Raw genomic sequence first — 14,698 nt, 5'->3', positions numbered from 1 at the left:
TGAAGTTTTGAAGTTTGAACCGGAATTTCTTACGGGAATTGCCTTTCATTCTGTTTTTTCCAACAAATTGTCACTTGTGCCGTAGATGGCGCAGTAGAGCTTATGAATACAACTATGCCACAAAACATCGCTTTTGACACCAAATCTAATGGGAAGTATAATCAATTCCAAAGTCTCCCAATTTTATAATTTTTTTGGCTTTCAATTATATAAACCAAATAAAAAAACACATAAATTGTCCATGTAATAAAAAACAGTAAATACTGTTAATGCCTCTGTTTTATTTCACTAACTTTTTAGGGACGACATCGATCTTTTGACGTCGTCCCTTAAAAGGCCCAGTAGCTGTAATGAAAACGTTTCTAACGGCGTTCTAAATAACTATTTTGGGTTGAAAACTTGTTGCATTTATCTTTTAAATTGCTTATCTCCTGTTATAATAAAATTTACATCGATCTCTGTGCGGATACGAATGCGGAGAAAATGCTCACGATCGAACTCAACGCCATATTTCTAGGTGGTCTGACTGTATTGACGCTGCAGTTCGGCGTCTTCTACACCGATCTGACGCATATCGCGCTAGGTGTGCCGGGAGTTTGTTCGAAATTTCGAACGTTTCGAAGTCAATTGTCGATTGCCACGTATTTTACGGATATATTAAATCGTTTCAGAGACCTGTTTACTAAATAATGATAAATGAAACTTAGAAAGCTTGTAAGAACAAACTGGGCCCAAATCGCACAAATTGCAATAAGTTTACACTGGTTCGGATGGAGTTCTACGCGTCATTTTATCGCGCTCAAGGACGTTCTATTTTCGAACTAGTTGATACCGGACAATATTTCACTAAAATATGTGATTCAAAGGCAACCCAAATTGTAAAAAGCAATATCAAGTTCCGCGTATAAACACTGTTGTAAAGAGGCGGCGGAGCGGAATTTTAGCCAAAATCGGCTAGTAAGGCGTCATATGACACAGGTTTATGCTGGGACAGCGCTTCCGGTGACGACACAACGAAGTACTCGGAATTGCGCACGCGCAAACAATCAGTAATGACGTATGATGGTTTAACAAACGGAGGTTAGGGTACGTACAATAAACACTTCACGATGTTGATTCAGTGCTTTTAGCGAGCTTATAAAGCATACAGAAGGGCCCGGTACCAAATAATTGAACTAGTTTCAGCTAATAGAACGGAAATAATTGCTATTCATGTAGAACACGTTTGCAATAAAAAAAACTAGGTCGTTACAGCTAGTGTATCTTTAAAAATTTAAATGTATAATGGGTTTAATCCGAGATAGTGATCTCATTATACTGCCTGTACCTTCAGTTAACACTGACCGATGTAATCAACTTTCATAAACAATTATATAATCAGAATCACAGCCATGTTGAAAAATATTCTTTTTTCTATAAATTCGTAAAATAGTTCGCGCTAGCTTTTGAATATTGCCTCGCGAATATACGCAACAAGACTGAACTTAGATTTTTTTTTATTCTACCTTATTAGACCACAGGGAGCCCAGGAACTATAATCAACTGTAGTACGCAGTGTCTATGAGCGGGGGGGGGGGGGGTTATCGGCTGGTATCTAGTGTAAGAAATAGACAAGGGATGAAGGCTCCAGCCAGCTCACATTTTTTAAACTCGAAAAAACAGACGAAAAGAATGAAAAATAAAATCTGAAAAAAATACCAGGTTGAAGAATATTAGTTGCTCCTTCAAATTTCGCCAAAGCCTTGCCTACATTTTACCGATATCTGCAGAATAAATCAAGAAAACTACACAAATTTACTCCATTTAGGAATTCCTAACGGTTTGCTCGAACGCGCGGCACAGTTGAAGGCGTGGCCTGTTCAGCATTTGTCAACAACCAATCACAAGACTAGTTACGAACCACATCGAGGTCACGACTCGGTTAGCCTTGCTCAACTGGTTCGTAACCAGTCTTGTGATTGGTTGTTGCCAAATGCTACAGGCCACGCCTCCAAACTTTGCCATGCGTTCGGACAAACCGTTAGGAATTCCTAAATAGAGTCAATTTGTGTAGTTTTCTTGATTTATTCTGCAGATATCGGTAAAATGTAGGCAAGGCTTTGGCAAAATTTGAAGGAACAACTAATATTCTTCAACCTGGTATTTTTTTTAGATTTTATTTTTCATTCTTTTCGTCTGTTTTTTCGAGTTTAAGAAATGTGAGCTGGCTGGAGCCTTCATCCCTTGTCTATTTCTTACACTAGTTACCAGCCGATACCCCCCCCCCCCCGCTCATAGAGACTGCGTATTACAGTTGATTATAGTTCCTGGGCTCCCTGTGATTAGACTTACTTGATGTCCATCGCTCCTCAGTCAATACATGATACTCATTTATTCTGTAAACATGGAAAATACTCCACGGACTCCATTTACCGAGATCACGCCGCACGTCGTAAATGTGAGAGGTCGGCGGAAGGATAGCCATTTATGAGATAAGGTGTGCAGCGCCAGCAAATAACAAACAGTGAAGTGCACTGTCGAGAAAAATATGGTGTGACCTATAAAGTCAGTAAACGATGTTTAAAATGGATCCAAGACTTCTTGTTTTCCTCGTTTCAGTGGCTTATGGTTTTACAGTCGTTAATGGTAAGTAAGCTGTATATGATTGAGTTGATTCGATTTTTCAGATTGGACATGGTTTGTAGAAAGAGGACATCAGTAAAACCACTGAATGACCGTGACTAGAGTTGGGCATCCGCCGCAGAGTTATCCAACATGGCGGCGGTTGCCTCTGCTTGGACAGGGAGATGATGTTGTTTAAGTCTCATAAAACATTTTATAGCTGTTGATTATGTCGCAGTTTACTATATATTCAGAATATTAAACGTGTAGGCTATATTGTGATACACTGTATACGTTTGGTCGATGCTCGGGCGGTGTGACCTGCATGTCACTGTCGATGTCTTGGCCCGTTCCGACGACGGGTGTTTTTTAAGTACACCTATCGTGGCGGCTTGGTTCAATGCTTGTCACGTAGTAATGTAATGTAGTAATGGAATAGATACCCATGTGAATGGCGTGGAATTTTGGTTATTATCGGCACGCTGCCAATGTAGATAAATCTACCGTACGAACTTGGCGGTGACACCGAAGTGGACGAACCGTTGACTGGATGGTGGGACAGTATGTAGGTCATTGAACGAACTTGAACTTCCGTCGTCTGTGTTTATAAATAAAATATTACATTGTATTTCTTGATTCAAGAACAGGCACACTTCCTAGTGTTTCGACTTAAGTTGCTGGGATGCACGTTGAAAATACTTAATTGATTATTAAATATCACTCATTAATTATTGCTTTATTTTTTCTTGCACATAAATGCATTCTTTCAAGTTGCAAAGTATGCTATAAAACTAAAATATTCACACCATATTACCAGGTGTGTGGAGGTTGTTGTGCCAGACTTGTGATCGGTGTGTTCAAAGTTAAAATCCAACCTGGGGTTGTACACCAAAAAAATAACAGGGTTGACCCCTGGGTATGAGTGTATGCCACAACTCAATTGAAATGACTAGGCCCCTGGCCAATATTGATTCTTTTATGTGTACAACTTTTTGTTATAGGGTCTGCATGTGGTGTGACTGGGAATGTTTGACTCCTGGTAGTGGTAGTGCCTTGCTCTTATAATAAAAAAAAAAAAAAAAACGCGCTAAAAAATCAGAAAGACAACATAAATGATCAAAAAATATTGCATTTAATTTCATTATTTTGAGCATATTATATGTGTTTGAAATTCATGAATCTGGCAGCAAAACAATGAGTTTTACTGTGATTAAAATCACCAGTTTACTTATCAGGGAAATAGCAAAATTAAAACCCAGTTAATAATTAATGCATTTATAGTATGTGTAAAAGCAATATGTTGACGAGTTGTGAAATATGCCACTAGGAGATTAAAAATCGTTTTTATTCTTTCCAAATTCACATTTCCAGTTATCAAATGTTCTTGCTGTCATTCGTAAAAGTAGTAAATTAACATTTGTTACCAAAATTTAATAATAAATTAGGAAAATTTACATTGAGATGTAATATAGAAAATGTTTCATATAATTCTTGCTTTTCTTTTTTCATTATAAAAACTAACACTTAAAAGCACTTCCAGTTAAGCCTAATCTCACAACAAATTTACTTTTTGGTTTAAAATTACAATAGATAACAAAAGATAGATTAACTTTGTAAACATCATAAACAATAGTGTCCCATGATTCTTTGGTACAATCCCTGGGCTTGGAAGGTTCCCCTATAAAACATTATACCCGGTAGTATTGAGAGTTGAGTAGTAACCTGACCAGTGCTTTGTAAAGAATTTTGTGGATACCCCATAAAAGTCACATATCGGATAAATCACTTGAATAGCATTTGTGAATAAAATTCCTCTTTCACTCAGTGACACAATCTGAACAGTAAATTTTACTGTCTGTTTAAATTCCTTCTCTGTAGTTTAGATTCTTTTTCCTCGTTTGTAAGACAAGTGTAAGTATTTATATACTGTAAAATGACTAATTTTCACTGGGTTTAAATTTCACTGATTTACCATCTCAGGCATATTCAGTGGGTTTTAAATTCACGGTTTTGTCATTTAGATAATGTGTTCTATGCTAAATTTTACATATTCACTGTGTTTTAATTTAGCGCATTTTTCCAGTCAGCGAAATAAGCTAAATTAAAACCCAGTGAATAATTACCCCCTTTACAGTATCTTGTAAACAAATCACTCCCTGATTATGAACAATGTTATCTTATCGCTAGTGGTGGTTGAATATGAATGTCACCTCTGATTGGGTGTCTCCATACATAAAATGCCCCAGAGGTCAAACTGGCACAAAAAAGAAGTGTGCAGCTGTCAATAGCGACATCCAATGAATGTCAAACACTGGTGGCTGTTATAATTACAAAGTAAAGTTTGTACTTAAAAAAATAACTTATCCCAGAAGACCACCATCGACTTCTTAAAATTTTACCAGTCTAGTATAGAATATTTCACTTTCAAGCCCTCTCATCCTGTTCTTGTAATTATAATTACTGTGGAATACTTTATTTTCGCTGGAATTAATTTTCACTGAAAAGGCTTTTTGGGCGTTTTGCTTGGAGTTTATTTTCACTGATTTTTGATGAGTTTAATGTAAAATATAGGAAAAAAAGTATATTCGCTAGATTTTATTTTCACAGAATCATGCCTTCAGCGAAAATATATTCCAAGTGAAAATGAAGTATTCTACAGTATACTTCAGAGATTTAACCAACATTTACTTTCATCTCTTAAAAACATTTACATAACTCTGTAATTCCACTAATAAAATTTAACATCAAAGGGGTAATCTGATTGGCTCAACATTGTTGACAACCATGAACATAGAGAATGCAGCCCTCATCCCAAGAGTGCAACAGTGCTTTGTTTTACCGCCATCCTTACCCCTACCATTACTACTGCAGTGGCATATTTTTACTAAAATGCTCTTTGCTAAATTTATTTAATTCCTATCGTTCTTTAATTCAATAATTGTGTAATTGAGTGTTTTAATGGCCATATTAATCTTTCCAATTTCTGTTTGTAATAATTATGCAAATAATATTCAAATGTTATGCAAATTAGTATGTGAATTGTTACCACTACAGTTGTTTGAATTTGAAAATGAAAGAATATAAATACATGTTTCAATGTATTGGATTGTCTTGGATTATGTAAGCTTTGGTAGAACAAATTTGTTAGTATTTTTTTCAAAATGGTCATGATAAATAGCTACATCACATGACCTACATGTATTCCTAACCTTTGACCTTTGGCCTTTGGCCGCCTCCTACTGAACATCACAGAATAAATAAACTTTCAGTTGGCGTGAGATGATACTACATGTATAATAATTGCAACATACAGTTTTGATATGCCGGCAACATTCTGGACTCTTCTCCAATATAAAAAACGAACACCTCCAGGGTTTAACTCTTAAAAAAAACAAAAGCAACATAATCTTATTTTTCCAATTAGTTAAACTATCCGTCACGATTGAATTAATCTGCTAACAACATTTGACCAAATTGGATGTCAATGTTTTTGAAAGAAAGAGCCTAAAACAGATATTTAATACAAGTGTGAAGCCTTTAAAAGTTTAATTTTACGAAGAAAATTTTTTGCAATTTCTCAGGTTACAGTAGTTTCCATGTTCTGGCTAGAAAGATGTAAATAAACTTGAATTTCAAGTTAAAGACAACATATATTTTGTTTGTTTGTTTGATGTTAAAATTTAGTAACTGGAGTTTTAAATATCACTTAACCTAACTTTGAATTACAGAAAATATACAACGTTAAACGAAACAAAAGATCTATGTTGCCCGTAACTCAAAGTTTGGTTAGCTGTTATTAAAAGTTCAAGTCACTGAATGTGGACATCAACAAAAACAAAATTATAGGTTATCCATAACTTGAAGTTCTCTTAACTGTTAATTGAACATTGAGTCACAATTTGGTTTCTGAAATATGGGCGTGGGCATTTCTGCAATGCGTAACTCAATGTTCGTAACTCAAATACTTCAGCATTGCCTATGATTGGCTTCTCAACCCTAAAATCAATAAATCAGCTTTGTAGTTTTCTTGACTTGAGTAATGAAATTACCTCATGTAGATTTGAGTGTAAAATGCAGAAACAGTTGTTAAATTTGGTGACCAGTGTAGAATGATAGAAAGCGTTTACAGTCTTCAAATAACCACAATAGAAAGAGTGGGGACCAAGACCGAATATACGTGATTCTTGCGTTCCATATTACTGGTATATGCTTTCTATTAATAATTCCGCTTTCAAATATTATTCATGAGATACATGTATGTCTATGTCATTAAAGGTTATTAGCATATTGTGTATGCAGTGCGCATTCCGTATTCCACAACCAATGGTGTTCAGCACCGTCAATGAGGTTTGGCAATCAAATTGATGGTGCTGAATGTTGTTTGTATTCGAAAACCACACATAAGCAACGCTACCAGATATGCATGTATATACAAGTTAACAAGCCACGCCAGCCCAGCATGTCATACGCTGTAATACGCAATTACAATTCTGGTTTCCCAATAACTCTGGATAGCACTGTTTGTTATAAATGTCAGCTGCTGTCCAGTTGTTGTCCTGTACCATAGGAAGATTAATTGTTACTGTGTATCAGATGTCGATTGTGTATGGCCTTGATCACATATGCTAACAAACTGAGAGCTCCATAACTTTGTAAATATAAATATTTATCTCACCTTACTGCTGCAAGGAAGTATTGTTTCAATCTTGAGATCCTGTTCATACTTGTCAATTCTTCAGGTTGAACGCAGTCTGAAATTGGGGACTTGTGTTTTGACCTCCGTGCGGTCGTGTGTGCGTCCGGACCTTAGTAATGCCTGGACCAATCACAATCATATTTCACACATACATCATACATGATATTATACATATGCACATCAATTTGTTTCACGATCTGATTCAAGATGACTGAATGGCGGCCATTTTTGTTCTAAAAATCATCAAAATCAAACATTTCTCGGCTGTTTACAGATGGTATATATGTTTTTCAGATAAGATTCAAAATGGCCGACTGGCGGCCATTTTGTTTTAATGAATGAGCTTCAAGAGCCATATCTCTGACATGCTTTGACTGACTATGTTCAATATTTATATATTCATTATACATGTTTTCAAAATGGCTGATTTTGTTTTAGGGGTGATCTCATATTCAAACACCTGGGTCAAACCTGGGTTAACCCGGTCTTCCCTTGCTAGCCCTAATCAGACCTACTAGACCTACAATATGCAAATTAGTAATAGGTTTGAACCTAACCTCCAGATTAACTGCCCATTAACGCCCCCACTGAAAACAAACAACAGAGAACAAAGAAGACAGACCTAGGGAAACCTAGGTTTTTCTTACAATACTGTTTCAGCCAGGTTTCAGTAGGAAAAAAAATAAGATATATACTATGGAGCTCCTTGTTCATACTGAGTGTTAAGAATTACAGCAGCGATTTTTTTTCTTTGCAAGTCTTGTACATGTAAATGCTAATAAAAAACAAACTTGCACGTGTTTCACAAATCTATTTACATCATGTCATTTATAAGTGTGTTGAAAATTTTATTTATTTCTATGATTGGTAATAATAATCAGTTTCCCACAACTAACATTTTGGTTTGTACCAAATACAATTGTTATTCAATTTATCTGGAATTAATTACAGACGTGATGGTTTGTTATATTTTGTCATTGAATGTGAATCAAGTGATACCATAAACCCTCTCTATTGTGATATATATGGTGAATTAATGTTTGAAACAGAACAGGGAAAAGATGCACTAGAATTTTAATGAGCAGCTTCTTAGGATAAATTACTTACATTATATATATTTGGCATAGTCAGTAAAATATGTTTATCCATTAAGCGAACTGGTACATTTTGTCCGCAACAAGTACGGTCAGTTTTGTGCCCATGTCAGTTCATAAATTCATAGAACACATTTTTTGGTTAAATTTGTAAAGTCTGTGAGACTGTGAGTTATCAAAATATGATGATATGATATAAAATCGATAATGGCAACATTGTTTTTTACGAAGGCATCTGAAAACCACATTTCCTCTATCACTGTGTGAAAACTAAAGTCGGGGCAAACGCTACGACTCCGGCGCTACGACCACCGTAACATTGTCAGCTGACGGCATTGCGGGGAAATTACGGGTATTTACCGCTGCCGAAATCTTACTTTTCGGTGACAAAATGCACACATTTCGAACCCCCGGTTAATTAAAAATAAACAATTATTTTAGAAAATACATCAAAGTACAGTGCTTTGAGGGACTGCGGGCGAAGTAGGCAGCGAGGATTTGTTTTTAAATTCACCGCAGAAAATCGTGCACTCAACGCAGCCATCTTGGTTACCTCAATCAGAATTTCTCCTTGTCACCCAGCATGCATCGATTGCGATATCGCAACGTGCACTGTGTCGCCTTGGGCGACGGTCTTAGGTACAAGGCACTCTATGAATAAGGTATTTTAGAGGTCAGGGTTCGTATTTTATAAGCAGTCTCGTCTGCAGATGAATAGCCTTAAATAATCAGCACGAGTCCATTTAATTTAATTTTCTGTTTTGATACTTCGTGTCGCGTACGCTGCATTTGTTTTTCCGGAATTTGCGATGACGCACTCCTGAAAGAACTGTTTGAAAATTGAACGCGCAACAGTAGTAAAGGCTTGAACACTGTAGCGTAAGTCTCAAGTGCAACTTTGTATCAACAAATGTTCGTCTTCTGATACTTATTAGCTGTCAGAGACACATATCAATTGTCCAGCCCAATGAAAAGTCTGATTCACGTCCTCTGCTCAATTTGCGACACTAGCATAACAGTTTATCAAAACAAAACAATTTATTCAGCACGCTGTTCACCGATATATGATAGTGTTTTTTTTTTAGGCAAGACACACGGTAAAATGACTACTGTACACCGATAAATCGACACATTTTTCAGACAACTACATGTATCTCGTCTTCAAAAAGCAATGTAATTTGTAAACTGTCAATCCTAAAAATAAACAACAGCTTGAATGAGGTGTGAATGAGATCGGTTCGAACCGCAGTTTTTATGCAAATTCGTGCGGTCGTCCTGAACCCCACTGTCTATTGTTTAAACTTCCAAACCGCAAAACTGGGTTTTGTTCGGGCGGTTTAGGGCGGTTTGGGTTTTCGTAGGTTTGACCCGCTTGTTTGAATATGAGATCACCCCTTAATTAATGCTGTTCCAGAGCAATATCTCAATATCAGTTTGACGATCAGATACAAATGTCAATCATTTAAATCTTAAACAATCATCATAATCATATTTTTGACATGTTTATATTCCAGCTAATGATTAATTTTCACTGGGTTTAAATTTCGCTGATTTAGCATTTCAGGCATATTCAGTGGGTTTTAAATTCACGGTTTTATCATTTAGATAATGTGTTCTATGCTAAATTTTACATATTCACTGGGTTTTAATTGAGCGCATTTTCCAGTCAGTGAAATAAGCAAAATTAAAACCCTGTGAATAATTAACCTCTTTATAGTATCTTAAATTTGATGACTAACGGGGACTGTGCCATGCATGGCTTATTTAGCTTCACTGTCGACCGAGCGGAGTTCATATTACTTGTATGGAAGTATAGAATACTGATATTTAAAAGTGATATAATACAGCGTTGATATCGAACACGAATATCATGCGAATGTGTAAACCATGGTAATCGTGCGTAAACTACGCTTCGACAATGACCTGTCAACAATCATGAAAGACGGTGAATACTTCATTTCATATTCAGTTTACCTTTCAAATATTATTAATTACCCTATTTTTAAAAAAAATATGCTGTTTTTTTGCTGAAATCACTTCCAACAGATCATACTTCAACTTCTATAATTCATTTTGAAATTGTTTTACCAGAATACCTTCAAGAATTCTAGGGGAATTGCATTCGTGCAACACTGCATTCTGATTGGTTAATAACAGACTTGACCTATCAGGTCAAAGGACAATGTTGTAGGTAAAGTCGTGCGATAAAACATCATGCCAGAAGTTACTTGCATCTAGAGTTTGCTCATGACTTGTATACAATAGCATCAAACAGCGATGCATTAAATGAAAAATTGCTTTAACTGTATACAGGATTATTAAAATACAACTTATTTTGAACATAGACACATCTCAGTCATGTTGGTTATAACATGAGTGCTATCAGTATTCTTCACACCTTGAAATAATGGCTTTTGCAATCAAAGCCTCAAAGTGTCTTACCAGTGAATTGATTGAGAAATATCAGTTTCTGCAATATTCATAAATTATGCTACAAGTGTTGAATAACACATTTTAAATCAAATTGTGTGGGTATAGGGGGGGGGATATTTAAATCGAATTTAGTATACAGAGTAGGAGTTTTCGGCTGTTAAATTTTGGATAAACAATAGAGCCAATTTAGCATAACAATAAATATAATATAGGTAATTAACATATTCTGTTATGCAAATTTGCCGATAATCTATGCTATTTTCTATTATAATCTAGTACTATGCTGACAACAATTATTTTAGTTGTACACAAATACAACATCTAGACCTACCTGTAGTCATGAAAAATTATTTAATTTTAGCTTACATTTATTATCTTAAAAACTACAGACCATCGGTTACATCACTCAATACATGAGCAAAATATTCAGTTTTTTAGGGTGTGCTATGACAGATGGTTATCTGTGATATCCTGTCATAACTCTGACACATTTATGAGAATTATTGCTGATGATTTATTAGGTCGTTCAAATCGTTCACTGTACTATGACGAGATTATTTCTCGCAGGAGAATATTTTTGGAGAAAAGTTGAAGTGATTTTTGTAAAAATTAATTGTTGTGAATGCTACCCCTGATACGGGTTTCAACTAGATGGGCTTTAGACCAAGGTGACCTGATAAGTACTCTGCCTATACTCTGCCCAGCCAAGCATAGCAATTAGGCTTTCGATTCGACCAGTATATATATATTTATATCAGTCTCTAATGTATATATGTACATGAAGTGCTGGTATAAGATTTCATTGTTTTTGTTTTTTTCATTTTAGGTTTAAAATTTGTTCAGTTATTTATAACAGAATTTGCGATTTTCCCTGAAATGTGTCTTTTGTGAAATTAATTTGATTTGGGTTTCCCCAATTGATAGAGTAGAGTTCCCTGTTTTTTAACAGGTTGTAGCTGACGTAAAACAATTGTATATGCAATTATTGCAATAACCATAAGGTTTCTCCCAACATGGAGGTGCTCCCAGGTAGTATACATGTACATGACTTCAAGGAAGCTACCTGGTTGTTCTATTACATGTATACATGTATATAGAATATTTGTAGGTGTCGTGGTCTCCTCGACTTTTCTTACAGTTAAAAAGATAGTGCTTGGAAATGATTTTGCAAGACAAAAATATAAATTAGTTCAACAATAGACTGCATGATAAATAATTTACTATCTTGTTTAGATGTAAACCTTAATTCTTAAACATTTTAATTGCGAGGACACAGAAAATACCCTTTTCAATTACATGTATCTGTACAAAAATTCAAGTCTGACTGGTGTATATTTGTGTGTTTTTAATTTTTAAAAGGTACATTTTATATATTCTTCAGATTTATTATTTTTTGGATTATTATTGGATTGTTAAATATTACCCCAGATGCTTTGCTAACGTTACTTCCAAAATCATAAACTGAAAAACTTAAAAATGTGATGATTTTACAGTGTTTTGAATTCTCATTTTACACTTGGTGGAGGGAACTCCAGGTGCATCAGGGGTATGATTTATTGTTAATTATTTCCTTCATAACCATGACGACGCAATTGACCAATCATGTGATAAGGATAATTTTCACATTCGTCATGTCATTTACTCAATATATTGAGTTGCGTCAATCCCTGGACTCCCGGTCAGGCTTAGTATTGCGTTTCAAATGGCAGGAAAGGTGAAATGTTTACAAAAGGTGTTTTCATTTTCTGAACACTTTCCAAGAGACAATATTTCCTGTGTATATATGGAGGGTTGTTGAAACAAGAGTTAACTTTCTATCAACATCCTATTAAGGACTTCTTCAATAGAGGTGAATGTACCAATACAGGCAACGTTTGTAAGGGCGATGTAGAAGTGTAGTTTTTTTACAACGTCGTTTTGAATATTAAACTATTAATTATTATTGTAACGATGTTTCAAACTCAAAACCTGTTAATCTTGGAACTCTTCTATCTGGATTATTTGGATGTTAGCAAACTTCAAAACGAACAAATGTAATTATGGCATCCTGAAATTTTTCAAAATATTTCTTAGTATTTAGTCAAATTTAAGCAGGCCTCTCAAAATTTCAGTATACATGTACATGTATCTTAATTATGCAGAGTACTGTAGAATACTTTATTCTCGCTTGGAATTAATTTTTCGCTGAAGGTATGATTCAGTAAAAATAAAATCAAGCAAATATACTTTTTTTCCTAATAAACTCCATACAAAACACCAAAAACGTCTTTTCAGCGAAAGTAAAGTATTTTACAGTAATTAGTGACATTAGTAAATACGGTACTACTTGAAATTATTGATGACAATGATACTCACTTTTATGAAATGCAAAGCCAGTATGGAAGTTAATTTAAGCCCTGACTGTACTTTAGAAGCTCTCTCATACATTTGTACTCAATAAGATATTGATGGTCATTTGTGAACCATGTGATCTATATATGTATGTTTCAAATACTAGTAATCTGAAATGCAGGGATGTGAATAGAACATTTCCTGTTTACTGCCAGATCCCATGTTATGCATGAAATCGAAAAAAAACAAAAAAAAACGGGGCACACTAAGGTCATATATTCTGAATATTGCATGGGCTTCGTCAAACGCGAAAATATTTTTGGGTATTTCCCTGCTGTACACATTTGATGGCGATTAATTTTGATGAAGTAAGGATATCTCAATGCAATATTCCCCTCTCAAGGATCGCTATTACGACATTGAGCTATGAAAAAGAAACATAAATTCAAAATCAAATCGTTCAATCTTTGTGAGAGACGTTCAGTCCGCGCCTTTCACGCAATATACAAGATCCCACAAAAAATCACCTATTACAAATTAAACTGTTGAATCACAGTACATATCGGTATTTCTTATGTCAAACTTGGATGGTCTAGAAATATAAGGTATCAAACAGTTCAATTTTTATGTAAATCTATATTTCGTAAAATAGCAATGGTGGTCAAACAGCATGACTGAACATAATTATTTTTCTCATGAGGGAAACATGTCCTTTTTTTATGACCGTTTTGAGTGTGTCCTTTTATCAGTTGGTAACAATAGTCTGTCTGGCTGATTCAGGTCATGTCAGTTTGGTCTATTTTGTTGACCATCTTTCATTCACTGTGACACACATAGGTGAACTGTGTACACACATGTAATGTAAAAGGCTTTGATAAACTGTAAAATGACTAATTTTCACTGGGTTTAAATTTCGCTGATTTACCATTTCAGGCACATTCAGTGGGTTTTAAATTCACGGTTTTATCATTTAGATAATGTGTTCTATGCTAAATTTTACATATTCACTGGGTTTCAATTCAGCGCATTTTCCAGTCAGCGGAATAAGCAAAATTAAAACCCAGTGAATAATTAACCCCTTTACAGTATGTCATTTTAGAAAGTTTGGCCCAATGCCAAAATCAACAGAAATGTTGTAAAAAGAAAAATTATAATAGATTTTTCCTGCTAGACTACTTTATTAGCTACATCTAAAAATAATTTTACCAACATTTATACTTTTGGTTGTCGCGGATTTCATATATTTCATATACACAAGTATTTATCAAATGTACTTTATTCATGAATACATGTTCACATGGTTTATTGAGTGGTTTATTACGTGCAGCAAATGTGTTATGTAGGGCAATATGGTGTCCTTCTCGTTTTTGATAGCTTTGCGGTTGTCTTCCCGACCAATGATTAATAGATCTCACAAAAAGATCAACTCAGGTGAAAGCGCAACACAGCCTAAATCGGGAGGTAAATGCGACTGGCTGTGATTGGTTGATGTGTGTGTGTACTGGTGTTTAATTGACTGCTGTTGAGTGCATTAAATTGCTCT

At 35.1% G+C, this 14,698-nt stretch overlaps 1 protein-coding gene across 1 annotated transcript in view; it reads left to right on the top strand.

Moving 5' to 3' along the window:
* The first annotated feature begins 2,368 nt into the window (after positions 1-2,368).
* Positions 2,369-14,698, top strand: part of LOC100370253 (TGF-beta receptor type-1-like) — a 45,229-nt gene continuing 32,899 nt past the window's right edge. Inside the window, exon 1 of the mRNA XM_006815875.3 lies at positions 2,369-2,625. Within this exon, the coding sequence (XP_006815938.1) occupies positions 2,556-2,625 (70 nt within the window). The 5' untranslated portion in view covers positions 2,369-2,555. The remainder of the gene's footprint in view (positions 2,626-14,698) is intronic.

Source organism: Saccoglossus kowalevskii, chromosome 22, assembly GCF_978046115.1.
Source record: "Saccoglossus kowalevskii chromosome 22, keSacKowa6.1, whole genome shotgun sequence".
Lineage (NCBI taxonomy): Eukaryota > Metazoa > Hemichordata > Enteropneusta > Harrimaniidae > Saccoglossus > Saccoglossus kowalevskii.
This window is presented reverse-complemented; position numbering and strand designations above follow the sequence as displayed.